The sequence below is a fragment of the Fulmarus glacialis genome, unplaced genomic scaffold (genome assembly GCF_000690835.1).
Source record: "Fulmarus glacialis isolate BGI_N327 unplaced genomic scaffold, ASM69083v1 scaffold43222, whole genome shotgun sequence".
NCBI classification, from domain to species: domain Eukaryota; kingdom Metazoa; phylum Chordata; class Aves; order Procellariiformes; family Procellariidae; genus Fulmarus; species Fulmarus glacialis.
In genome coordinates this window covers 23744-47795 of record NW_009197986.1, presented here as the reverse complement: position 1 = coordinate 47795, position 24052 = coordinate 23744, and the positions used below count along the sequence as shown (strand labels likewise).

The 24052-nt window shown below is 37.3% G+C and overlaps 1 protein-coding gene across 1 annotated transcript in view; it reads right to left on the bottom strand.

Annotated features, from left to right (window-relative positions):
• PDE1A (phosphodiesterase 1A, calmodulin-dependent) overlaps nucleotides 1-24052 on the bottom strand; it is a 48120-nt gene that overhangs the window by 10103 nt on the left and 13965 nt on the right. The window contains exons 3-11 of the mRNA XM_009572753.1: nucleotides 22046-22228; nucleotides 21516-21582; nucleotides 20444-20560; nucleotides 18904-19044; nucleotides 14011-14111; nucleotides 11309-11434; nucleotides 5189-5290; nucleotides 4949-5069; nucleotides 1062-1143 (exon numbers count right to left, since the gene is read on the bottom strand). Of these exons, the coding sequence (XP_009571048.1) occupies nucleotides 1062-1143; nucleotides 4949-5069; nucleotides 5189-5290; nucleotides 11309-11434; nucleotides 14011-14111; nucleotides 18904-19044; nucleotides 20444-20560; nucleotides 21516-21582; nucleotides 22046-22228 (1040 nt within the window). The remainder of the gene's footprint in view (nucleotides 1-1061; nucleotides 1144-4948; nucleotides 5070-5188; nucleotides 5291-11308; nucleotides 11435-14010; nucleotides 14112-18903; nucleotides 19045-20443; nucleotides 20561-21515; nucleotides 21583-22045; nucleotides 22229-24052) is intronic.

Here is a 24052-nt window from a genome sequence, read left to right as displayed (position 1 = left end):
GTGCTCATCAAGGTATGGAATGACACAGTGAGAGAATGAAGCATTATTCTCCGCTGAGCACTTAACAGAAAAAAAAAAAAATGCTAAAACATGAGCTAGCCATGGATTTCCAGATGTCTTCATACCCTAACCATGCAACACAGCACAAAGGTGAGCAACAGTGCTTCACCCTAGGATCCAGCTTCCCTCCTGCAGTAGGTACGATGCTCAAGCACATTGCCTCTCAAGTCCCAGTGAAATGGAATAAAGGACATTTTGAGTGACAAGATCAGACAGGATGACATGCTTCAGTTCAAGGATAAGACACTGTCACCTATAGAATCTCTCCCCAAGTACTGTGTTCACTCACATAAAAGATACAGCTGTTGGTAGGACATACTGCTTTACTCAGTATGCTTCTAGGGTATCTCCTTGTAACTAGCCCCAGTGATCTTTACCAATTTTTATTTCCTTATTATTGCTAATGGAAATGGGGATAGAGCGAGCCAAGACCTGCACTTCTGAAAATGGGAAGCTGAAGTTTGGCCACTGTTGACCAAAATGCAATTAGCATTGATGGGAACAGAATGCAGCAGTCCTTGTGAACCCAAGGAGGCTTGACCCTGTGTAGTTTGACCCTGCCACACTGACAATCTTAACTGTAGTCCAGAGATCTGATGTATGAAATTGCTTTAAGTTGAGATGTGTACTGTACAAAATGGTCCCAGGCTTTCAGATTGTAGTAGAGACACACCTGTGAGTTCTTGAGCAAGAGCCAATCTGTCTGAGGACGTGATCCACCAAACTCTAAAATGTGTACAGTAAAAGTTGGACTTATGTCTTATGGACTTATCCCTTTTCTACCCCTCCTTGGCATCACACATGCTGAAATAACTTCATGTTCTTTTGAGACCAGCGCACTTCTGCTGTAAGAGCATGAGAGTTTGGTGAACAGATAAAGAAATACCTTCTATATGATGGCATTTGGAACATGTAAAATTCAAAACGGGTGTAAGAAACAGCCACATGATTTTACATGCTCCTACACATACAAGAAAAAGAAAAACACAACTTCTCATTACCTATTTGGGACTGAGCTACCAAAGTAGACTTCCGGTCACAGAGTGGGGAAAACTGAAGACCTAAAGCAGCCTCCTTGTCTCCCTGCAAACAACAACGTTTAATATTATAAGCACATATTTGATAAAGGACAGAGAGACAAAGGAATCTGAACATTTTTAGTATTTATTCAACAGATTACTTTGTTCACTTATACTCCTAAATAAAAACAAGCCACAGGCAAAAAAACCCTCATTATTTATCTTTAAATTTTCAGGAAAAGTAAAAGTCAAAATTCTAACTTACATTTGACAATTTTTATATAAAGGAACTTATTGCAAGGAAGTTCTCCTCAAGAGCAAGGCATCTGCCAATGAGATTTAACATATATGAAGTCCTTCAGTATTCACAGTTTAGTCCTGCCGATCCCAGATGTAATGGGGCTGGAGATATTTAGACGTGTTTGTAATAGTATGCCAAATGCTAAGTGTTTCCTTCTATTACATTGGTTTATCCAACATGTAAAATTTCTTCAACGGATTTACACAGGTCAAGGGCAGGAGCTGACTTGAACTCATTCTCACTAGCAGGCATGTCTCTCTGCTGCTGAAGCCATAAAAAGGCACAAGCTCAATTTCATTACTCAGATGACTTGTATAAACCTAGTTCTGAAAATATTTCAACAGCTAACACATTGAAAGAATTTTTTTGTCGTAACAGTCTTAACAGAGGGGTGCTATCTCCATTTTCAGCATGGTAGACCAACTGATTTGCAAAAGCTCAAAAAGAAAGTCTAGTGGTGCAAAAAAAACCCTGAAGAGACATCTTTCAAAGGAGGCTATAATTTGTGTTGCTGGACACAAACCTGGCCCCCAGAAACACTGACATTATAGATAGAGGAAAACTTAGTCTTTCAAGTAAAATGGCTCTATATATTACATCAGTCATGGAGAGTGCTGTTTCATGATCATTCAGTGGGGAGCAGTACATAAACATTTTCCCAAAAATCTCATCAGAAGCTGATGGATGAAGGGGGCAGTATCAACCTTCCTTAGTTTTTTTATCATATATCATTGAACTAGATTTGGGAAAAGTTTAGAACTATAATACCAATAAAAACACTTCAGCCACAGGAACAGATGTAGCTCGCAGATTGTGTTTCATGTGGAAGTGGAGAGTTTTATTACTATGGCCTTTAAATTTTATACCCAAGTGTTCATCATTTGACTTTAGAGTGTAGAAGAACACATGAACACCTACCACTAGGAGCAGTGCTAGTGGTATCTCCACGTAAATGCAGGAGCCAGATTGTGATATAATATAAACTGGGGTGGTTCTAACAATTTCAGCCATTTTTGAATACAGGATTTCTAAAGCATTATTAATTTTGTAATCTTCCCTTAACTAGGTGTCAAAAAAGAGAAAATTCCACATTAGCGAAGAATCGGTCTGAATTTTTTTATGTTTTCAAGTAGCTCTTTACCCTAATTATGAATTACTTTGCAATTAATATAATACATAATTAATACTTAAATGTTATATAAGTCTAAGTCTATTGTAAATTGTAATAATGGACACAGCATTGATATCTAAATTGATCATGAGAATTTCACGCGATTTAAAATTAAAAAAATCAAAAAACTCACTGGACAAATTCTCTTTTTGTGCTTTTGGATCATTCAGACTAAGAGAAGAATTCTATAGGAGTTGTGATACTTCTTTGAGTGACTTGAACTACGTATTTCTTTATTTTTAAGGTTTTGAAATGGGTGGGTGTATTTCTATTTTAAACAAGTAGCTCAGATTTTCCTTGGCATTATAACACACTTTCTGTAGTTGTTGCTTTTAAACTTAAAGCGCTGTTTGGCTTTTTCCCTGAAATTAACACTGGCACATATTTTAACCGTTAGCTGCAGTTAAAGTTTTTTGTCTAGGTGAATGTTCATTTTTTGCTGGTGCTTACTACTTTGAAAGCTGCCTTTTAAAGCATTGGTTTTGCATCAGCAGTTTCAGGCTCTGCTGCTTTTTCCTATAAGGCAGTAGAAGTAGTTGAATTACTATTTTTAAAGAAAAGGAGGAATTAGTGCGTTTTGTATACATTTGGACTACTTCATCTTGGCTGGCACAGATTTGGAAATCCCAGAGGTTTCCACTACACACACTCATATCAACAAACCAGAGGATGCACAACCAAGCCAGTGCATCTAGGAAGCAGGAGACCTACTGTGTCTGCACTGCTCAGTGCATTTATATATGTACAGTTACTTCATCACACCTTAAATGTGTTGGAACTACTCCACACACGCTGTTCTTAGTAGTACGTATAAAAAGGGATTCAGTTCCTTGCACACTCCTCTACAGCCTAAAAGACTTCCACAATTTATACTGCTGAGTGGCAGAAATACATATATGGTGATTTGATTCTGTTGTTAAATGCCTTCTCAAATCTTTGAGCAGCTCATTTGGGATCCAGTTACTTCTACTAATGAAAGGATAAAGGAATAACATTAGCTGATCCTATGCACTCAACGACCAGTGTGGTACTGTTTATTGCTAATGCTACATCCAGTTGACTGGACACATTGCCTCTCTGTCCCATGGGCTCTGTCTAGTCTGTCTCTCTGTGTCTAAAATGCTTTTACAGTTGGTCATTTGTGACCTTTTCAAGTAATATATATCTAGGGTAATCTGTTCCTCCTTTTTCCTCTCAAGTTCAAAATCCTCACCATTTCCATTTACAGAAGCAGACACAAACTCATGACTCTACTCAGTATTTCCATAAAACTTAGTCCACTCATTATTTAGATTAAGGCACCAGCTCTCCAATCTGTCTCCCCAGTGCAAAGCCCAGAGTCAAGGATGTCCTGATGCTCCCTACTGAGAATTCGTATAAAGAACCTCTAGGAACCGAGCAAGAACCTTCTAGGGCAGATGGGCCTAACAACCTCACGGTTTATCATACTGACTTCTTCATTCTCTGACCCCTTTTTCCAATGTGACCCATCTGATTTGAAAAGGTCAGCATATAGCAAAATAATGACAATCAAGATAAGCAAGACATACACTGTTCTGCTATCTGTATTAACCATTTTTAAAACCTGTGTAGAAACTGTGTAATACCTAAATTGGATTTTGGTTATCAATTGTACTTCAGTAACTGTTACATTAAAAATGTGCATGGTCACAAATATTCATTACAGGGAGAGTACTCCTCCTTTGGAGAAATTTTTTTTATCACCTGCTGTGAGTGAAAAAATGGCAGCAGTGACACCAACACCTACTGGGCTTTCCCTTTGAATTCAGTATCTCACAGAAATGGAAAGACTTTCACAAAGGTGTGTCTTCATTTTTGCTTTAGGATATATGGCCACAGCGTTAACAGGATGATACCGTCTAACCTCTGGCTTTGGATCAGGCTGTTATGAAAGCAAAACCTTCAGATCTATGTGGCACGTGCATGGCAAGCACCGGCAAGGAAAAGAAATAGGAAGGCTTTCTGAAATGTGAAATGGAGACAACTTTTTGCCTTCTTTGCTGAACATGAATTCTTCCTATTTTCAAGTCCCTCATCCTGGTGCTTCTTTTTAACTCAAAGCATATATAAATCTCTGTCTACAGAATGAAAACAGCTTGACAAGTTATATTATTATTGAAAGAAAAAAAATGCTACAATACTCAGAATCCTGGTATCAGCTGAAATAGATATAGAGCTATAACAATTTAATCTTATTCACGCACATAAAAGTTGAATTAATGTCAGTGGTATGTATGAAGAGTAAAGAATATATACTACTGACTATGCTTGTCAATCACAACCAACAGCATCGTTGCTGGTAGACTTAGGAAAAGATTTAATTGTGTAACCGTTGCTTCTTGAACTAGATTTATTAAAAGATTTTTAAAATGGCACCTGTCGAAAAAATTCTTCCATCAGGGCCATGGTCCACCGGTAGTGCAGTTCCCAGGATTTTGCTGGATGGCTTATGTCTGCTGCATGTAGAATCAAAGACATGGCTTTGGCTTTGTCTACCCTGTCAATTCAAGGACATGCTCCAATTATCTCAAAACAAAAGCAACTATTTGAATTCTTTTCTTGTACATGAACTCATTGAAAGACTATAGATAATGAACAGAATGGAAAATAACCTACCCCTCTGTCTGCTGTAGAGTATGTCGCATTGTTTTAATTTGTTGAAAATGACCCGACATATCTGTAGACAAGACCATCTCAATGACCAAGCTACGCAACTCCCTAAGAATAATTAAAAGCAAAATGACTGATTACAATTCATTTATTCTATGTATGGTACATTTGTTTAAGCAGTACTTGTTAATTTATAACTTTCTAAACAACATCACGGGTTTTATTATGTTTTAAAAAGCATTTAAATAAATTATTAACAACTTGAACGTTGTATCCTAAAGGGATTCTGCGAAAGCAATGTACTCCAGAAAATGCAGTCTGCAACCATTATTTCAGAGTCACACTGTTTTGTAACTCCTCTTTTCTAGTGCATAAACTAAAATTACATGCAGTTCTGTCACCCATTATATGTCTTTTCTTATTTTTCCATCAGTAAGGTATTCAAAAAAAACAGTTGGTCTCCGGGCTTACCACCACACAAGAGGCTATATTTGTGGGTTTTATTACTGCTCTCATATTAGTGCAGAGGAGGCATAACACTAAACCTAGGAAGAAGGCTGTGGAAACACTCAGAAGAGCAAGAGGCATTACATATGAAACACTATCAACATTATACCAATATATGAACATTATGACAAACTACCCTTCATCTCAAAAATACCTTAATGCCTATTTCATGAATCAGAACAAGTTCAGGATTTATAGTTTATCTATATCTTGGTATTATGGTCAGAGATGCTGGCTTGTCCATCAGCTTTCTATTAAATTAATATGAAAATAGTAAAACATGAATCATGTAAGAAAGTGTATTAATTCTTATTGTATATGAAAGTACATTAATTCTGTCAACAATAATTACTGATTTGGAAAATTCTGCTTCTTCGATGTAGAAGGATTGTATATAGAACATGTAGGAGTCTACTGGGTCTTTATTTACATGCTTTTTAAATGACCTAGGAGGATTTATGTGCAAGAGTGTTGCTTACATGCTAAGCTTATTGGGGACAAGTCACCATATTAAATCTTTGATTATGTAGCACATATCTTCATGGGCACACTCCCATTCTTAAGGATGTCCAAGTATCAATTACAACAGTAGAATCCTACTTTAGTCATTCTCAATGATCTTTCATATTGTATTCATATCTTTGATTTACTTAACAATGCATTTTTTTCAAAGGGCTATGTTTTAAAGAGGTAAATTGCAGTTTTCTTTAGGGCTGTTAGAATAGTTTGTTATAAAAACTATCAAGACTGCTTTTGAGCCAAATTAATTGCATATTTAAGCTGATACTCCTCATTGATTTTTGTGTATTTATTCTTGATTTGCTTTGATGTAACTGGGTAAAGACTCAATCCTCTCACTTCTACTCAGTAATATGCAGCCATAGCAACTTGTGTTTAGAAAATGCCTTACGTTATCCGACCTCATGATAAGACACTAATTAATTTGCATCCCAACTGTTCCTCCGTCACATTGCTTTGAAACTGTACCCTTCAAACACAGCCAAACCCATTAAAAAAAAAATTAAAAAAAGAACAGCTAACACTGCATGAAAACTGAGGGCTCTGCATTGTTAAACCCTGTTGTTTGTAAGACTGAAATAATTATCACTTCCCCTTTCTATGGGAGATTTTCCTAGGAACTTTCTTTGTCTGAACTTTTAAGAGTAATCAGAAATAAGCCCACCCCTACTACACAAGACACACAGAAAAGCAAAGCGCTGCTTCCAGCAGATTCACACTGTGATGGCAGGAGACAAACCCTAATTCTTACTCCATCACCTGAATAAGGATCAAACAATGTAGCACGGTCCTCCTCACACACTTCCAAAGATTTCAGGCCACTAAAAAGCTGCTTAACAGCAAAGGAGAGGCTCCCCACCTACAGCCTATGGTTGTTTCCTGCCTGTGCCCCCGTCCATCATCAATAGAGAGATGGAAAATTCAGAAGTGACGGGGAAACGTTAAATAAAGCTTTATGAGAGCAGTGAATGCTCAGTCTACTACCATTGCACAGAAGATTACCCTTGGACTTAAACCATTCCCAAACCACTTCCCAGGGAAAAAAGACCCTCTCAACTTCCATACTGAAGGAGACCTCAGCTGGTCTCATAGGTAACTCCTGGACAGAAATCTCGGCGTACTTCATTAAGCAGTCCACAGCTACAGGCATCGGGGTAATACAGTTAGCACTGATCATGCTAGCACGGCAAAAAGATACGTAGGTGTTGCTGTCTTTAGTTCTATGACAGGAAGTGGTAACAGTATTCACATACAGCACATAGCGTTATTTTGGGGCCTACAATTGGAAGATTACTGGTTTTGAGTATACAATCTCCACTTTTCTGAAGTAAACTGTCATGTCCTGTGCTGTCATCCTTTCTTAATCCTCCTATATCCGTATGTCCTATGGATAGGATACTGTAAAAAAATAGATGCAAGATGATGTGAAAAAATGACATGAATAATGCTGTAATAAACAAGAGACAAGGAGTGGCACGTGAATTTCTCAGAAAAGTAGTTAACCAATAAACAGAAACCAGCTTTATCTGGATTTGTCCATGACAAAGACATTTAGTCAGTGGGAAACTAATGAGCCTGAGGAACAGGCTACAATGAGCAAAAGCAAGTTGGGAACTGAAAACATAAGGTTCATCTTGCAAGTTACAGCAATCCTGCTTGCCTCAGACAGAAGACTCCCAAGAAAAGCTGTTCATTACGCATTGTATATAATGCATACTGTTTTTTAGTCTTTTTTATATAATCAGGCAATATATCAACATATGCTTTATGACTGGAATGGTTTGAGACATTAATACCACTTGACCACCCATAATTGTTGATGTAACACATGGGGTGTTAGAACATCAGAAGCCTGGTAAATCAAAGGAGAAAGGGGGACAAAAAGGGATTCCTCTTTAGTTATTTAGGGGTGCTAAGTGAGAGAAACAAGACAATATGGAAGACTGGAATATATTTTCAGAGTTGAGAAAAGGGTGAGAAAAGACTATGAATGTCACACGCGTTATCCACAAAGGACATCCTCATCAGAATGCTGGCAGTGTTTCCCTGCTCAGACCCAAACCCTATGTTTTAAACTTAATTGAAGCTGACAGTTTATTAGTGCATTTATCTTCCTAACGTTAACGTGTAGAAAAGAAAATGTAATACTATAAAGTCATTCTCAGTCATTTTGCTTCATCTTGCTGAAATAATTAGCAGAACCACAGTTTAAATAGGCAGGGGTATTAAGTTTTAAAAAAATGAAATCGCTGCAACTCAAGAAAACAGATCTGACAGTAGTCAAGAAATTAATCAGTGCCAAGAAGTACATTAAAAAGTTGAACAAATTATCATTTCAATTTGCTGCCAATTTGATTCAGTGCAAACTTCAAAACTGTTAGTCTAACAGCATGAATTTCAGTATAGAACCAAGAAGTTCTATTACTCTAGTAATAATTAGAAAATTGAAGGGCTTCTTTTAAGTGGCTAACAGATCTGTCATTGCACCAATGAACAACTGTATCTGATGCCAGGGTAACAGGTATTTTTGGATATTAGAAACGAATACCAGGAAACCATCATTTCCATGACTGACCCTCTAAATTAAGTATCAGACTTCAACAGGTTGTGAAGGTTCTCAGACTGGCACTTTGGAAGTTACCAGTTTGCTTGAAAGTAGAGACTGTAATTGCCTAGCTAAGTGACAAGACATGGAACTGAGTGTCCTCGTTTAGTTGCTTGAGCTTATTAGTCAGTTCATACATCTCTCCTAAGTTGTACTGAATAGCCCCAACAAGACCATAAATTCTACTTTCTCTGGTTGCCAAATCCCACCAACTTCAAACTGTCTGCACATGATAGTGGACTGGATCTGCGCAGCCACTGTATACAAACAAAATTTGCAAAACTGAAATAAAATCCTTCAGGAAATCCAAACTGGGTTACAGTGAGAGGAGATTGAAAAGCAAGAGCAAACACACCTAGTCTGTGACTGAGCAGCTTCCAAAGGAATGTGGTAGTTTATCACAGGTTCAAAAACCACAGAGAAATTAAATGCAACAGAAGTTAGAGCGAAGTGTCCATAATATAAGGAAAAAGAACTGTGGGAACACCAGACCGAGCAATCTATGCAGAGAAGAGTGTGCTTCAGAAACGTGAAGACAATCTATCACATTCCTCCCTTTATTCTGTTGCAGTCCACCGGAGCAGTATGTATAAACATCACACACTTGGAAACCATAGGCTCCTCTTCCCATTGGAAATATTTTCTTTCACAGGAGTTTCCATCCTATCACTCTTTTCCCCAGTGATATAACAAAAGGGAACAACTGGGATGCACTGTACTAGCTGGCAGCTAGATTTCTGTCAGCTGGAGCAACTGTATGTTGCTGCAGGGATTCCCAAACTGTACTCATTTATGGTGGTCTCCAGTGATGAAGGAGCCAGGACTGGGGAAGCACATAAGTGTCTTTAAGCCATCCTTGGTCCAATCCCAAACCGAAATTCAACTGAAGAAGATCTGCCCCTTTCTACATGGAAGCATTCATTGGTAGGACACAATATGAAACACCACCACTTCAAAAAAACATACTCAAGGCAACAAGTCCGAAGATTTGAAAATCATTACCTCTCTACAGTGATGGTTTTAAAAGACAGAATACCAGCCTCTGATGGCTGTCTACTAGCACACTCACTTTCTCCATACTCAACAGCTAGGACAAGCAAAAATAGGGTCACAGAGACCTATCAGTCCCAAACTATCAGGTCCAAAATATTTCCAAGCAGAGCAAGGCAGACTCATGTTGGCAATGAAAATCTAGGTATGTATGACAATTATTGCTGAAGTTTACAATTTACTTCCAGAGATCTTTCTCCAGAACTAAAATTACAACACAAACTTTATGATAACTAAATCTAAATGAGTATCCTCTGAGAAGAAATCATTTATGAGAACGAAAAAGTGTATGCTTCCTCTCTCACTTTGTATTAAACAAAAAATTAATAACACTTTAATATTAAGTGTTTTGGAGTAGCTACAGAAAAAATAATGAATCGAAAACCAAAAGGGTCAGCAGACTTACATTCAATAAATGCTTTATTTAGGGGTGTTCTGATCATGTAGATAAGTAAAATCATGTAAATCTACCATATAAAACAGTCCTTTATCTGTAAGTATACATGACACCAAAATTTGATCTGACATTCACATATTCCTTCATAAATGTATAGTTTTGTGAAAATATAAATAAAGCAGAGTATAGCTTTGTTATTCATGGAGGCATCATTCACAGTGGGAGACTCTCCTGGAAGCAGAACATCTCTCTCTTACTTCACAGTCCACCTATTTAAAAGCTATTTTTAGGATCTCTGAATAATAGCTATGTTTACACAAACACACAGAAGACTCATACTTTAAGTGCTATATGTAGCGATCAAAGATATACAAAGATAACATCCTCTCTAATAATGGAGAAAGTCTTATCTCTAACACTTGTTCATTTTGGTCTTAGGTCTTAGTATTTGTGACATATCAATTATGATCCTGATTCTTGCAGCTGGTCAAATTTTCTTCAGGAATTACACTAAAATTAAGAAGAAGGAGGATGAAAAAAAAGAGATTTTTTTAGTGCTTTTGGGTCTTTGTTATTTTTGGATTCTCCAGATAATTCATTTTTAATGCTTAACCAAGATGTGACTATGCTGTGCTATGTGACGCAGCAGAAATCCCAGAGGCAGTAGTGGTCAAGCTGGCAGCAGAGTGTGACTCTGCACCGAGGTTTTAACCCACTGTTAGACAAAGGTAACCTAGCCCAAGAGGGGTAGCACTGTGGTTTTCCTGAAGAACTATCTCACCTGAGACACTGTCCACACAGTCCAACACTGTGCCTCACAGATGCACAACCTCACTTCGAAAATTATATGGAGTCTCCCAAACAGTACTTCTTTTGGAGAAGCACCCCACAGCAGCCTTCCCTAAGCTCTAAATATCCATTATGCCTTCCAGTGCCAAAGTTTCTTCCTGTAATTTGAACTCTTAAAATAGACTCCACAGGGAAGGCCTGGTGGTTTTTACTATTTTTAAGTACCGGAATTAAGTTTGAATGTCACAGTAGGCCTTACCTCCAGTCGTCTTTGGTTAAATTTGCCAGAATGTTCATCTCTTCTTCTTGCATGAGTCTATAAGCAGCACTGACATGGTGATTTTCAAGAACAGAACGATCATTGTACAATATTGCAACATCTGACCTAATGTCAAAAAAAAAACCCGCAGAATTTGCAATAGCATCCCAATGATGGCATTAGGGAAAGTAGAACTGTGTACTCTTTATGAGAACTATTGACTATATACATATCAACATATATATATGTTTATTTGTTCCTATTGTATCAAATACTGACAAAGTTTCCATCCTAAATGCATAAAAAATTATCATTATACCATTGTATATACTGTTTGTGGGAAAGTCATATTTTTAAATGTGTAATGTTTTATTTATATGATATAACTGTGACAAAAATTTGTGAGGAGATCTTTGAGCTTCTTGACTGTAGATAGGATCGTTGAGCGACAGAAATGCTCTAATTAGGCTACTCAAGAGTACTCTTTGGTGATACAACCACTTAAAATGCAACGCATTCACCAACAGAGGGAGCTCCACACATAGCATGGGTATTAAGAAGTTACTACCCCTGTTCTGAGAGAGATGTGCTTTGGCTCACGTCACTCAGAATCAGAAGGAGGTGTAAATAATAAAATATTTAAAAACTTCAATTTCATGTGTTTTAAATGGATGCCATCTTTTGTCAGAAAAACAGCCAGACCTTGAGCCTCATGACAAAGGAATAGAAGAGACACTAAGCTGAAATTTGATTGCATTCAAGTGCCTCCTAAAGCCAGACCCTTACCATAATGTTAGCACCCTCGACAGTATCTTTTCCCTCTTAATTAAAGACTAACCTACAACACCAAAATTACATATAGATTTTCACAAATTTTGATGTGGTATGGATTTATCATACCTAGCTTCAACCTTCATTAATTCTTGGGGAATTTGTTTCCCTAAGACCTGATCTGACTTGCTAAGCAACCTGGGGTCTCCCCTCTCTGCTACCTTTCTGTTCTGATAAAACTATTCCTGAGTATTTCAATTTGGTCCACTGAAAAGTCTGTATTAGAAGAAAGTAGTGATGATTTAGCAGCACAGCTTACTATGATATTAATAAGGTAAATTCAACCTCTTGTTCTGTTGGGCAATAGCATATATTCAGTGTAACCACCCACGTGTATGGTATGGTACCAAGGAATCTAAAAAATTAAAATAGGATTTGAAACGTAATTTAGAGGGAACAAACCATAACCTACCTAAATAATGAATGTATTTACATCCATAATCCTACTAAAATAATGGGAAAATCTGTGATTTGCCATCACATATGTTTATGAAGCACACTTTGACCCACATAGCTACTTATGGCTAGTTTTAAACAGTGCTAAGATTTGCTATGACTGTGATAGCCATTTCATCAGCTTTTCTCAGGCAAAAGAAGCCTGGAATCATGGCCCTGGGATGCCACATCAGGGCCAAGTTCCACTAGGAGGGAAGAATGAGCTCCATCACAAAACAAATACCTGTTTGCAAGTATGCCCAAGTAAAATTTAAAGGCTAACAGCTTAATTCTTTTTCCACTTTTGTAGTACTTCAGAGCAAAATATTAAGGACAAAAATAGAAAAGTAATATAAACTTGGAACAACAAACTGAAGTTTATTTTTAGCCAGACTATGCTGAAGGAGAAAAGAATTATGTCTTTATTTCAGCTGCAGATCTAGAATTTGTTCATTATTGAAGGGCACATCTCGGGGCACAAGTATGTTACAGATTTAATTTAAATTTAACCATTGGGCACTTTATCCGAATAGGTAAGTGCAAGGATGCTTCTGTTCAAAGTAGTAATATTTCCAGCACAGAGCTGTTTTGTTAGAATATGGCGGTACTTTGCTGAAATTTTTTTTTCAAGAGCAGGTGAAGCGGACTCCTCAAATGAGGATACTAAAACCAAAGTATAGCCTAGTGTGAGAGAACAGTAAGATGCTTTGTACTAGGCTAAGTATCAGGTGTACCATTTATCACCCAGTAATGGATTGGTCAGTGATTTTCCTTTGATAAGCTGAAAATATTTTAAAGGAGAGAAGTATATGCTGTTGTTCTGGACCAGAGGCTAGGGTGACACCCTGCGCCTGCATGAGAATACAGTTAGCCTGACTTTCAAACTGGATTTCTGTCTGCGTTTCTTTTTCGTAACTACCGCAGATGCTGTCAAAACATGCTAGGAGAGGACTCGTGGTAGGTATTTCTAAAGCTGTACTTGAAGGTTTCTCACTCTATACTAGGACCCTGTAAGTTTAATACAGAAATTGAAACAAAATGTAGCACCTGAAGTAAGTGCAGACACAATGCTGAAAGTGGTATTTTTCCGGGGACACTGTGGAAGAAATTTTTGAGTCGAAAGTATCAGAATTTAAGCGAGCAAATAGAGGGGTGAGGGGTTTTCAAGTCCGTGTTCTGAATCTTTTTGAAATCTCTCTTGACATATCAGCTCCAAAATATAATGATTTCAAACACTATGGAGCTAACTCCTTATTTTTCCACACCGTCTTTGTTCATGTGAGCGGTCCCATTAACTGTACAGAGGTCAAAGAAGCAATTTGTAAAATCAGGAATGACCTGGCTACTTCCTGGCTGTATCAGTAAGAGCTATGAAACAGTTCAGACCAATGAACAGCAAACTCCAGATATGACACTTAAGAGACCACTTCGCTTACCTTGTCTGAATATGAAAATTGTTCGTGGTCCCGGTATGTTCATAATCATGGACAGCAGCTGCAAAGATCATTGCTAAGATTTCCAGTTCTGTGAGCCAGTGCTGGTAAATGAAAAACAAATCTTAGTCATATTTTCTATAATAGCCTAATTCAGGTTAAACACTACGCTACTGGAAATGTTTTGCATTACCTTCAACTTCAGTAAACTTTATTCTTGTCTGATTCCAGGTAACTATATATCCATAACACTTCAGTATTATACAGTAAAATAACTCGTTGTACTTATTATGATTTCTCTAAGACCAAGTTAATGTCCTTATGGTCACAAGCAAAGTAAATATTGGCAGCCAAAAATATAAGAAATTACTAAGATAATTACATGGTATATTTTGTAGCTGTTTTGAGTAGGAAGTATCTAATCTGCTAGCCCATACATGGCACTTGCCAAATTATGGTATATTCATCTAAAAACTTGATATGAAGTTAAGGTTATAATTTGTCTTTTAGTGAACAATATATACAGTTCATAATAAATTCTAGGTACAACACCAGCATTGACTATATTTTACCAGTGTACATAGCACTAAAATTAGGCCCATGGGCGATTTTTCTGTTCTAACTTTTACCGTACTTTGTACTAATGCAAAAAAAGGGTGCGTAAGGCTAGCATACAGTTACACAGAACAAAAGGTAATACAGGTCATGTATACAAAATAATGCAGACCCTAGAGTTTTGTGCACTTTTATACCTCTTGCTAACTGAGGCCATTCCATACCGCTCGGTTTGTAAAATAACCTCTGTTATTTTATCTTTCAAGTTCTATTTCTTGAATGATAATTTACTCCATCTAAAAATGGGGGCAGAAAAATCATATGATCGTTAACCCCCGCAGTCATAGGACTGATTAAGTCAAATGCCAGTCAAGCATTTCCACACATATTTCAGATTTTTTTAGGGTAGAAGCAAGCTTCGGTACTAAAGGATCGAAGAATGATCTCATCCTTATGCACCCATATATGCACATACATGTGTATGAATGGATATAAGACGTATAACCTGCCAGATGCAGCATAAGCTGCCAATGGTAGTACTTCTTTCAAAGAAGAAGAAAGGAAACAGTCAAGATTCGTAAGTAATGCGAGAATAAAGAAATAGGTCATGCAGCGACAAAATAAGACTGCTGAGGAACAACAAGTACTGGCTGTTGGTGAAGCAGTATAGATTAAAAAAGGTCACAACAGAGGAATGAGAATGTACTGTAAGCTGTTCTAAAAATGGAAACTATGACCTTCATCGTATTGTGTGTCACAAGAAACCAGGCCATGACCAGTTCTGGCTTTCACAATGTTTTCAACATACCAAATAGAAGAGAAACCCAGAAATTATTAGTAACTAAAACTAAACATAAACTTTTTCTTTACGATGTCTTTTCAAAGATCAGCTTTTTTAGTAACCAAAATAGTTGCTAGACAATGCATTTATAAGTAGAAGAGCATTCCTTACAAACAATGTCTCTGGGCTACACGGAAACTTCATATGGGACTATATGAGAGCAAGTATTCTAGATACTGTAGCTGTACAGTCAAAATTCAGATCAGTACTCAAAGCAGAGAATCAAAGAACTACTATCTAAAGGATTTCTAAGGAAGCAGGAGAAAGCCCTTAGAGAGACAGTTAACAAGTGTTTTTCTCAAAGGGAGAGGGAAAAGCAGGTATCTGGAGGTCTGCAAGACTGCAAAAAGCTGGAACCTGCTTCCCTCCTGGAAGATACTATGCCATGCAGGTGTAACACCTATTGGAAAAAATCTCTTCTATTGAGAGATGTTTTCCAGTATTATAAATTGCTTATAAGTAAACAGACACATTTCAACTTTTCATGAGCTCTGGTTCAAACTATTTTCTTAAACAATGATGGATTAAAAAATGAGTAAGAAAGGGAGTCTCACAATGCACTTATTGACAGTAAAGACATTTTTTCCTTTAGTTTGAGCAATACAGGTACGTGGGAGGAGAAAAGGGATGGTGGGAAGATGATCGATGACTCAAAAGTTCTTTACGAGATGTATTCCCTGGGACTTGGATTCTTAAATCTTTATAAAGATGAACGCTTCACAAATGCAAGCTTAAGTTATATATTTCAGTCGTATCATCTGGGATTTAATCTCTTGGGAAGGTTAATAGATTGTGTGCCATCTGTGATATCTAACTTTCTAACACATTGATCTGAGGTGGCTGGATCTTGTTTCTTAAGATAGACAGTAACTTTTGGAAAATACAGTGATCATCTTATTTCTTTAAATGTGACTCTGAATATGTGTTATTCTTCAGTGGAATCTCTCTAAATGCTTGTGGAGAAGCATAAACTCTGAGCGGTCAAATTTTTTGGCAAATGCTGAAATATGGCTGTTTTCCAGGTGCCTATAAAAGATACAAAATGTATGACTTCAACAATCATGAAAAGGATTTTCTAAAACCCAGCTTTTTGAAACATTCGCTTCAGTATGTCTTTCGGAAGTGAACAAGGAAGACAGCATTTCTTTACAAGATTTGGGAGTCAGTATCAGTTCCTTAAGATACAATGAAAGCACAAGAACTTCAAATCGCATGCCAATCTGCAAGAAACACACAGGAATTTGATATAGAATTGCATCAAATTCACTGCAATCCAGGTATTTGTTAGAAGATACAGCAGGGTTAAAAGAAGCATTACAATGGACATATTCTGAAAACTATTCGCTTGAGAAGCAAACTTCAAATTGTTATTGAGTAACGTTCTGTAGGGTTAACCAGGCAACAGGAAAAAAAAAACCAACAAGTCAAATAGAACATTTGCATGATACTGATGCATTCTCAAACTGCAAATGACATTTGGGACAGAAATACTTTGCAAGCTGCAGAATCACTAGGCCTTCTTTCAAACACTGATTTCTATAAACGTTCCTTCTGCCTGGCAAGCTACATCTGTTTGAAGGCACTCTTGACTAAGTGTTGTCCTAGTTGGACATCTTTCCAAGAACTTTCCAATACCGTAATTCAGCAATTCAAATGTGAATATTTAAAACCTGGCCTAATTTTATAGGAATATTTTGTAGTAGCATTGCAACATTAGTGAGGTTTTACAGCAAAGTAACAGAAATAAAGTCTAAGCTTTTCTGAAAATAGTTGTCCAAATCACATCAAAGTGCAGTTACAAAGTTAAAATGCTAACATTATAAAACTTGAGCTGGAGAGGCCTTTCTCATTCTCGTGTGCACCCGGTGGAATAACAGACATTCAAATACGAAACAGGTTCCTTCATTCAGTGTTCAGAGATACCTGAAGTGTATTGCAAAGTTGTTTAATCAATGGCTAAACACCCAAAATTGACTAGGATAGCTCTGGAAGTTGGAACCTTGTCCTGGCATCACAAAGAAAATATGGATGCTACTGTCTTTTTTGAAGGGTGGAGGGGCACAGTTACAACGGGCCAAAGGCATGTTTATAATGTATAATACAACAGAAGGATTTTCCTCCCTGTTAAGTTGCTGATCCAGATGTATACCTGCAAAATGACATGTCTCACATCACTTAATGCTTGCAGTTGATCTTACAGTAGAAGACAAGGGTAGGAAATGAACCATGATCTAATGTCTGCAAGCTTTTTCTTTTATTCAAATATTGTTTTGATAGGTGAACATCTTATACAACAACTTTGGCTTGGAGTGATCTTGGCAAGAGCTGTCTACTCTATTCTTCAGTCTAGTATGGAAGTCCTTTCTCAAGAAAACGTCTCACTGAGAAAGGAATCTTGGCTGCTGAAGACTCCAGGCTTCACTCTGCAAGTAGTACTTGTGTTAAAATGTAGCTTTAAAAACTCGATGCTTAGAAGCAAAACACTTCTTTCAAACAGTAGAATTAAACCCTGCAATGCCTAGGTACTTGTTCTTTCCTCCCCTGAAGCCAAAGGCAAAGCTTCCAGTGAGAAAAGGCTTAACATAAGTCAACGAGTGTCATTTATTATGTACATACTGGAGCACAAACATTTAGAGTCAGCCTTAAAACCAGAAATCAGACGCTATCACTTCCCACCTTTTTTTTCTTTTTTTTTTGAAAGAAGTGCATTCATAGTGAAGACAAATCATCAAAAGGCCATTGACAAAATGTCCATTTTCTTTCAGTCAGTATTTACTTTTGTCTAGCAAACTGATAGTGAGGAGACTGCCACTGCTGGTATTAAATCAAAGGTAAGTGTTTAAAGTAAAAATGCTTGCACAGACTCACTTCAGTTCCCAAAGCAAATACTAAAAAGTATTGGGATATTGCAATAGTGCAAGGCAAATGCAATCTCCTGCCTACTATAGGCACATACAGTATGCAAGAGCAGTCCTAAATCATAGAATCATAGAATCATTAAGGTTGGAAAAGACCTCTAAGATCATCAAGTCCAACCGTGGACTGCTTTTTATAAACTAAAAGAAAAAGCAGCTGCAGAGTATTTGTGTAAGCCTGCACTGATTCCGTATATCTTTCAATGGCCAGGACCTCAGCAGATACTAAAGCTTCCTTGCCTGATCACACCTCCCAGGCTGTGATGTGGAAGCGAAAAATTCTCACCTGCCCACTCCTGCAAATGTTTCTCTTTTAGTATGATATATAATGTCCAAGCCCAGGCAATGAAAAGCAAAAAGAATTTAAGGAGGATTTTTTTCTCTTTTTTCCTCTGCATCAGGAGAGTTCCAGCCTGGAAGAACTGTTAAAATGACATAAAGTTCACAGCCTGAATGGTAGTTTTGAATCTATCTCTGCACAATTTTCAAGGGAGCTTTTTCCTTAAGAAAAGACAAAGGTACACATGTATCCAAAACAGCAGAGGCTGAGAAAAGAAGTAAATTGAACTTTGCAGTATTTCTTACCATGATACCAGTGTGAATCATTATGTAATGCACAGTTTGAGTAACATCAGCTGCATGGATCAAATTGTGATACGGATTTTTGTATTTGCTGTAACCAACCTCAAGAGCTTCCGCAAATGAAATAAGATTGGGAACAGGGATCTGGAGGGAAGAAAAAATCCAAGTAAATTTTTTTTCCTGCAACAGCTGCAAAGTTAATCATGCAATAAATATATATAATAACAAATAAATATACCATAGACTTTAGTTAACAAACAACAGAAGTAAAATTTAAAATGTAAAGATCTAATATCTTACATGCATCAGGAAGTCTTCACCCAATTCTTGTAGATGTTATATCCCTCTACATACACCATGCACAGCATGTGGTTAGTGTACCAGAGACTGCAGAGCTATCAACCAACTAGTTTTCAAGACATGTCTGTCTCTCTGTCTGTACCAGGAATGCATAGATTGCTCATGTAATAAAGGCATGACAGATAGCAGTCTAACAATAGGATTATCTCTTTTTCTTCACCAGTTTTACCTTGCCTGAGACAAGATTTCCTTGACTCTGATAGTCTGCCTTCCCTTCCTTCTCTTCCTCCAGGCAATGTATGAAATACAGCTACTATCTAGTTCCATTTTTTTCCCATATAATGAAATGACATTTTCCTTACGATTTTTTTCTTTATTTAAAAGCTCTGCAAGGTAAACAGTGGGACTGAGAATGGGCTTAAGCCCACCGAGGCAATAACATTGTGTACTTTTTGACTGCATTCCTAATGGTAGGCCTGCTGTGGTTATGACTTGAAGCACCCAGAGCTTGAAGGGAAAGGCTTGATGGGAAAAGCCGAGTCTGGGTGTCAGTCAAAATTAAAATACTCAAACCAACTTCAGGGTGAGGCAGCCTCTTCAAATGGCGCATGGTGTTTTGCAGTGGAGAGATTTCATTCAGTACTATTACAATGATGAATTTGGCACTTTGATCCACTTTTTTATCTCAGCCTTTCAAAGTTGGTTATAAGCACTCCATATTGTATTGCAACACCCTCCAAACACCACGGAAAAGCAGCCTTCTCTTTAGATATCCCCCAAGTTGGTTAGGAGAGGAAGGTTCAGCTGAAACACTTGCACAGTGTTGGGCAACATACTATGATCTAGACCATGAAAAAGTACTTAGGACTAACCACAGTCTTCTGCCTTATTAGGAATCTTTGTTCCATGAAGCTGGGACACTGATTCACTACTGCTGAGTAAATAGTATACATAATCTGTCTAACGCTTACAGCATTTAGCTGCTCACTAGCAACATCCCACCCCAAACTGACTTGACATGGGTGTACACGGCTTTCCATTTTTTGGGTTGCAGAAAAATTTGCATGCTCTGGGTGAAGTTCCATTTGGTAGAACTATTGGCATATTACAATGTTCAATTTGCCATACACTGCACTGCATTGTACAATAAAATACCATTTCAAATATATCCTAGCTTTCTTGTATTTTAAATTTGACATACTTATTTTTGCATATGTATTTTTATTTGCGACTAGTTTCTGACCTTGAAACGGCTCAAAAGGTCATATCGGGTAAACAGCTCATACATCATAAATTTCAGACTGTGCTCTCCACTTGCTTCATTTAGGGCAAATACGTCAAAAGACCATTTATCAACATCCTGTAGATGAGGGGAAAAGAAAAAGAACATAAAATTTCCATCTGTTTAGGTAGGTTTCCAGTTAATCACTGGAAAAGATATTTTGGGGTTTTTTTGGGGGGAAGGGGGGAGGTTGGTGGTTTTTTATTGTCCAACTCTTTCAAACTCCTACTGTAGATAACACATTAATGACTATTTCAATATTAATGATGAGAATAGTTGTGCCAGTTATGAATAAAATACTTGTAACATGACCTGTGCAACTTTGTATGTTTCGAATCAAAGGCCTTAATCTTCAAATTTAACTTTCTGCTTACAAATTGTCTATAGAACCTCATGGAGCTAATGTGAATACCCATCCTTTAAATAGGCTATTATGCAATGTCATTAACACTATAGCCATATTCCAATTTAAGAATAATATAACAGTGTTTGACTTTCAGAGGAAAAGGTGAGGCACTACATTCTCAAGAAATACCATTTTTTAATTGCATACAGAGCCATAGCAACTTTACTACTATAAAAGATCACCTTAAATTCAAATGCCTTAAATTCAAAGCAAATACTGTACTTGTTCCATAAGCTGCAGCTTCTTTTGTTAGCTCTATCCCAATACTACTTCTCCTTTTTCCTTCCTAAAAAGGAAACAAATTCTGCTGTCTGAGACACTGATTACCATACCACTGGGAGCTGATAAAACCATGTCTCACATTTCTATAAAAATTTCTATACAAATTTGATCCTATTGCTCTAATAACATCTAAATGAAATCACAACTAATGAGTGAAAGAATAAACAGAGTTGTATGCTATTTGTGAATTTTTAACTATTAACTTCTCTGTTCTGTATGCTCAGTTCTGTAGTACTAAATATGGCTAGGGTACGTTCAGTAGAAAAATACATTCATTTCACTCTAAAAGTCACTAAGCCTAAGTACAAATACATTCAAATTTCACATTGATTAAACTTATTTCACCTTAAATGTTACTATCACTTCTGCTGGGTAAGCCAAACCAACCATGCTCGAAGTTCTTCGGTACATCCTAAAAGAACAAATAAAATATTAAGTAATAGTATTCCTTTAAAAAGTAGTGGAACAACTTCTCTTCTTTTAATTAATCTTTCACAGTTTGTGAAATAATACTAAGCTATTTAAGGGTCTGATCCCAAAGATGACATAAGTCTTTTTAGGAACTTATGAGAAAAGCTCCTCTGCTGGTGTATTACTCTCTCATGTTAGTGCAGTCTTTGATATATTGTCGTGTAGAAGTTTCCAAGCTATAAAGTTAATTCCCAGAATTTTCCAAAGTCCAGGAAATTTCATTACAAATTTATAGAGGTTTCATTGGGATTTCTGTATAGAAAAATACAGTGACTGCAGAAATTGAAACCTAAATCCTGGCTCAAAGATCTGCTTCAGCTTCATCCCACCAATTAAGGGATCTTCAACGACAGGTGCTGCGGTTAAATGCAGTACTTGCTATAATAAGAAAACAAAGCTCGCACCTTTCTACAAAAATCCCAGCCTGTACAGCGTGCACAATGCTTCGGAATTTGGGCTTTTCTTCAGGTCTCCTCTTCACTATTCCCATTTCCCTTGTGAACGTAGAAGCCAACCAGTCCCGCACTTCCAGCGGGACCGAATCCGACTGGATGTCAGAGAGCTCATCCTCAGTGTCCAAAAGCTTCCTACAAAAAAATTAATAACAGGTAACCGAGAAGATGGCGGACTGAAGCAAAAGGAGTATGGACGGGTGAACAGCTAACAAAATTTAACAGGAGCGGAGGTCATCTGTAGAATTGACTCGGTACATCACTAAATGTCTTCTCTTGTAGACATACTAAGGCCACTGGGAAGCTGGGCACAGCAGGTATTTCCCTCTCTCCCCCTGCTCACGTTCCAGAAGGTAAAAGATACTCAAATGGAAGATATTCAAGTAAAGACAGGTGAAAATTTTTCTACAAAGATGTCACAGCTTTGGTGGATTGAAGTGTAATCAATGAGTTATAAAATCCTGAGGAAAGGTCTAAAACAGTGGCTGACACGAGCACCTGTAGAAAGAGGGGTTGCTGCTATAACTGAGAACACCAGTGGTCCATCTGATCTGTCCTCCAAAATGCTACAAAAAATATTCTGATACTTACAAGCAAAGTAAATTGTATTACATAACAATGCTATGGAGAATGCATTTCAATGTACATCCCGTATACATGTTCATCATATTATTCCAGTGCAATAAAAGTATTAAAGAGAATGAATTCCTTCTGTGTGGAGATCTGTATTCCTATTGAAGGCAGGGTAGCAAAATCATAGCAGTAAAGATATTATACAAGACTGGATTACAAGCCAGCTTTCATAGTTCTTAGTTGTTCAAAAAGTTAGAAAAGCTATGTATGCCTCTTGGAAAATAGAAAGTATTAAAAGGAAACTTTGCTTCAACAGAACTGAATTGGAGGACACCAGTTTATTTAGAAGAAACATACAACTAAATATTCTCTTAAAACAGACTCAACACTTCAATTCTACACTACTTATAAACCTACCAGATGTAGGAACACAACCTTTTTCTTGCTGTTTCTTGCCCATATCACTCAGCCTGCTGGGGTTTTCCAAGAATCAAATCCCTTATTTAGTCAGATAACAAATTTTCCTTCATGCAATTATGCAAGAAACACCAGAGTTAGGATGACCTGAACATATGTAAAGCATGCCACCCTTTTAAAATGTTTTATTAAAAGCGGTACCAATTGAATTGGAAGCATTATTTGGTTACATAGATCTATTTCTCTGGTGTTGTCTTTCTGAAACTGCTTGAGTTTGCGTGAATTGGACACAAAGCAATGATGGACAAAGTATTTTTGAGTGTGATTTTCTTATCAGACAATCTGCTTGTCAAGTCAAAACAGCTCTCTTCTCCTGAGTGAACAGGATTCCTGGGAAATGTATTTGGTGGGAATTCAGCTAACAGCATTTGCAGATGGGTATTTGAGAGAGGAAAATTATCACTTGCTTTTCCATTTTCATGTTGTCACCTCTGCCACTGTCTTCTCTTTCTACTCTGAGTATAACTGTTGATTCTTCACCTTTTTTGCGCACTCTCTCCTTATATTTACTCAGTGGCTCTTTCACACGTTTTGCTTTCTCTGTTTCTCTTCTTCAATGTTTTCAAAACCTTGCCTAATCCAGGTCTTCTCTGGCATATAGAGGAATGGAGCAGCAACACGGATGATGAAGAAAAGCCTAAATACAGTATAGTTCAAAGGAATCCCCATGTAAATCTAATGCTATCTGAGGGATTATAGGAAGATGCCTAACAGGAAGCATGATGCCAGAAGTGTCATATAAATTATTTGTGAACAGTGAGCGTAGTATATATCTGTGCTCATCTGCCCTGTTCTCAGTTTCAGCAGCTCATATGGCTGGCAGCATATTTTGTGAGACTTTTCAACTGGGGTTTAAAAAAAAAATCCATAAAATGCCCCCAACAACAACACTGTTTACTGAAAAAACCA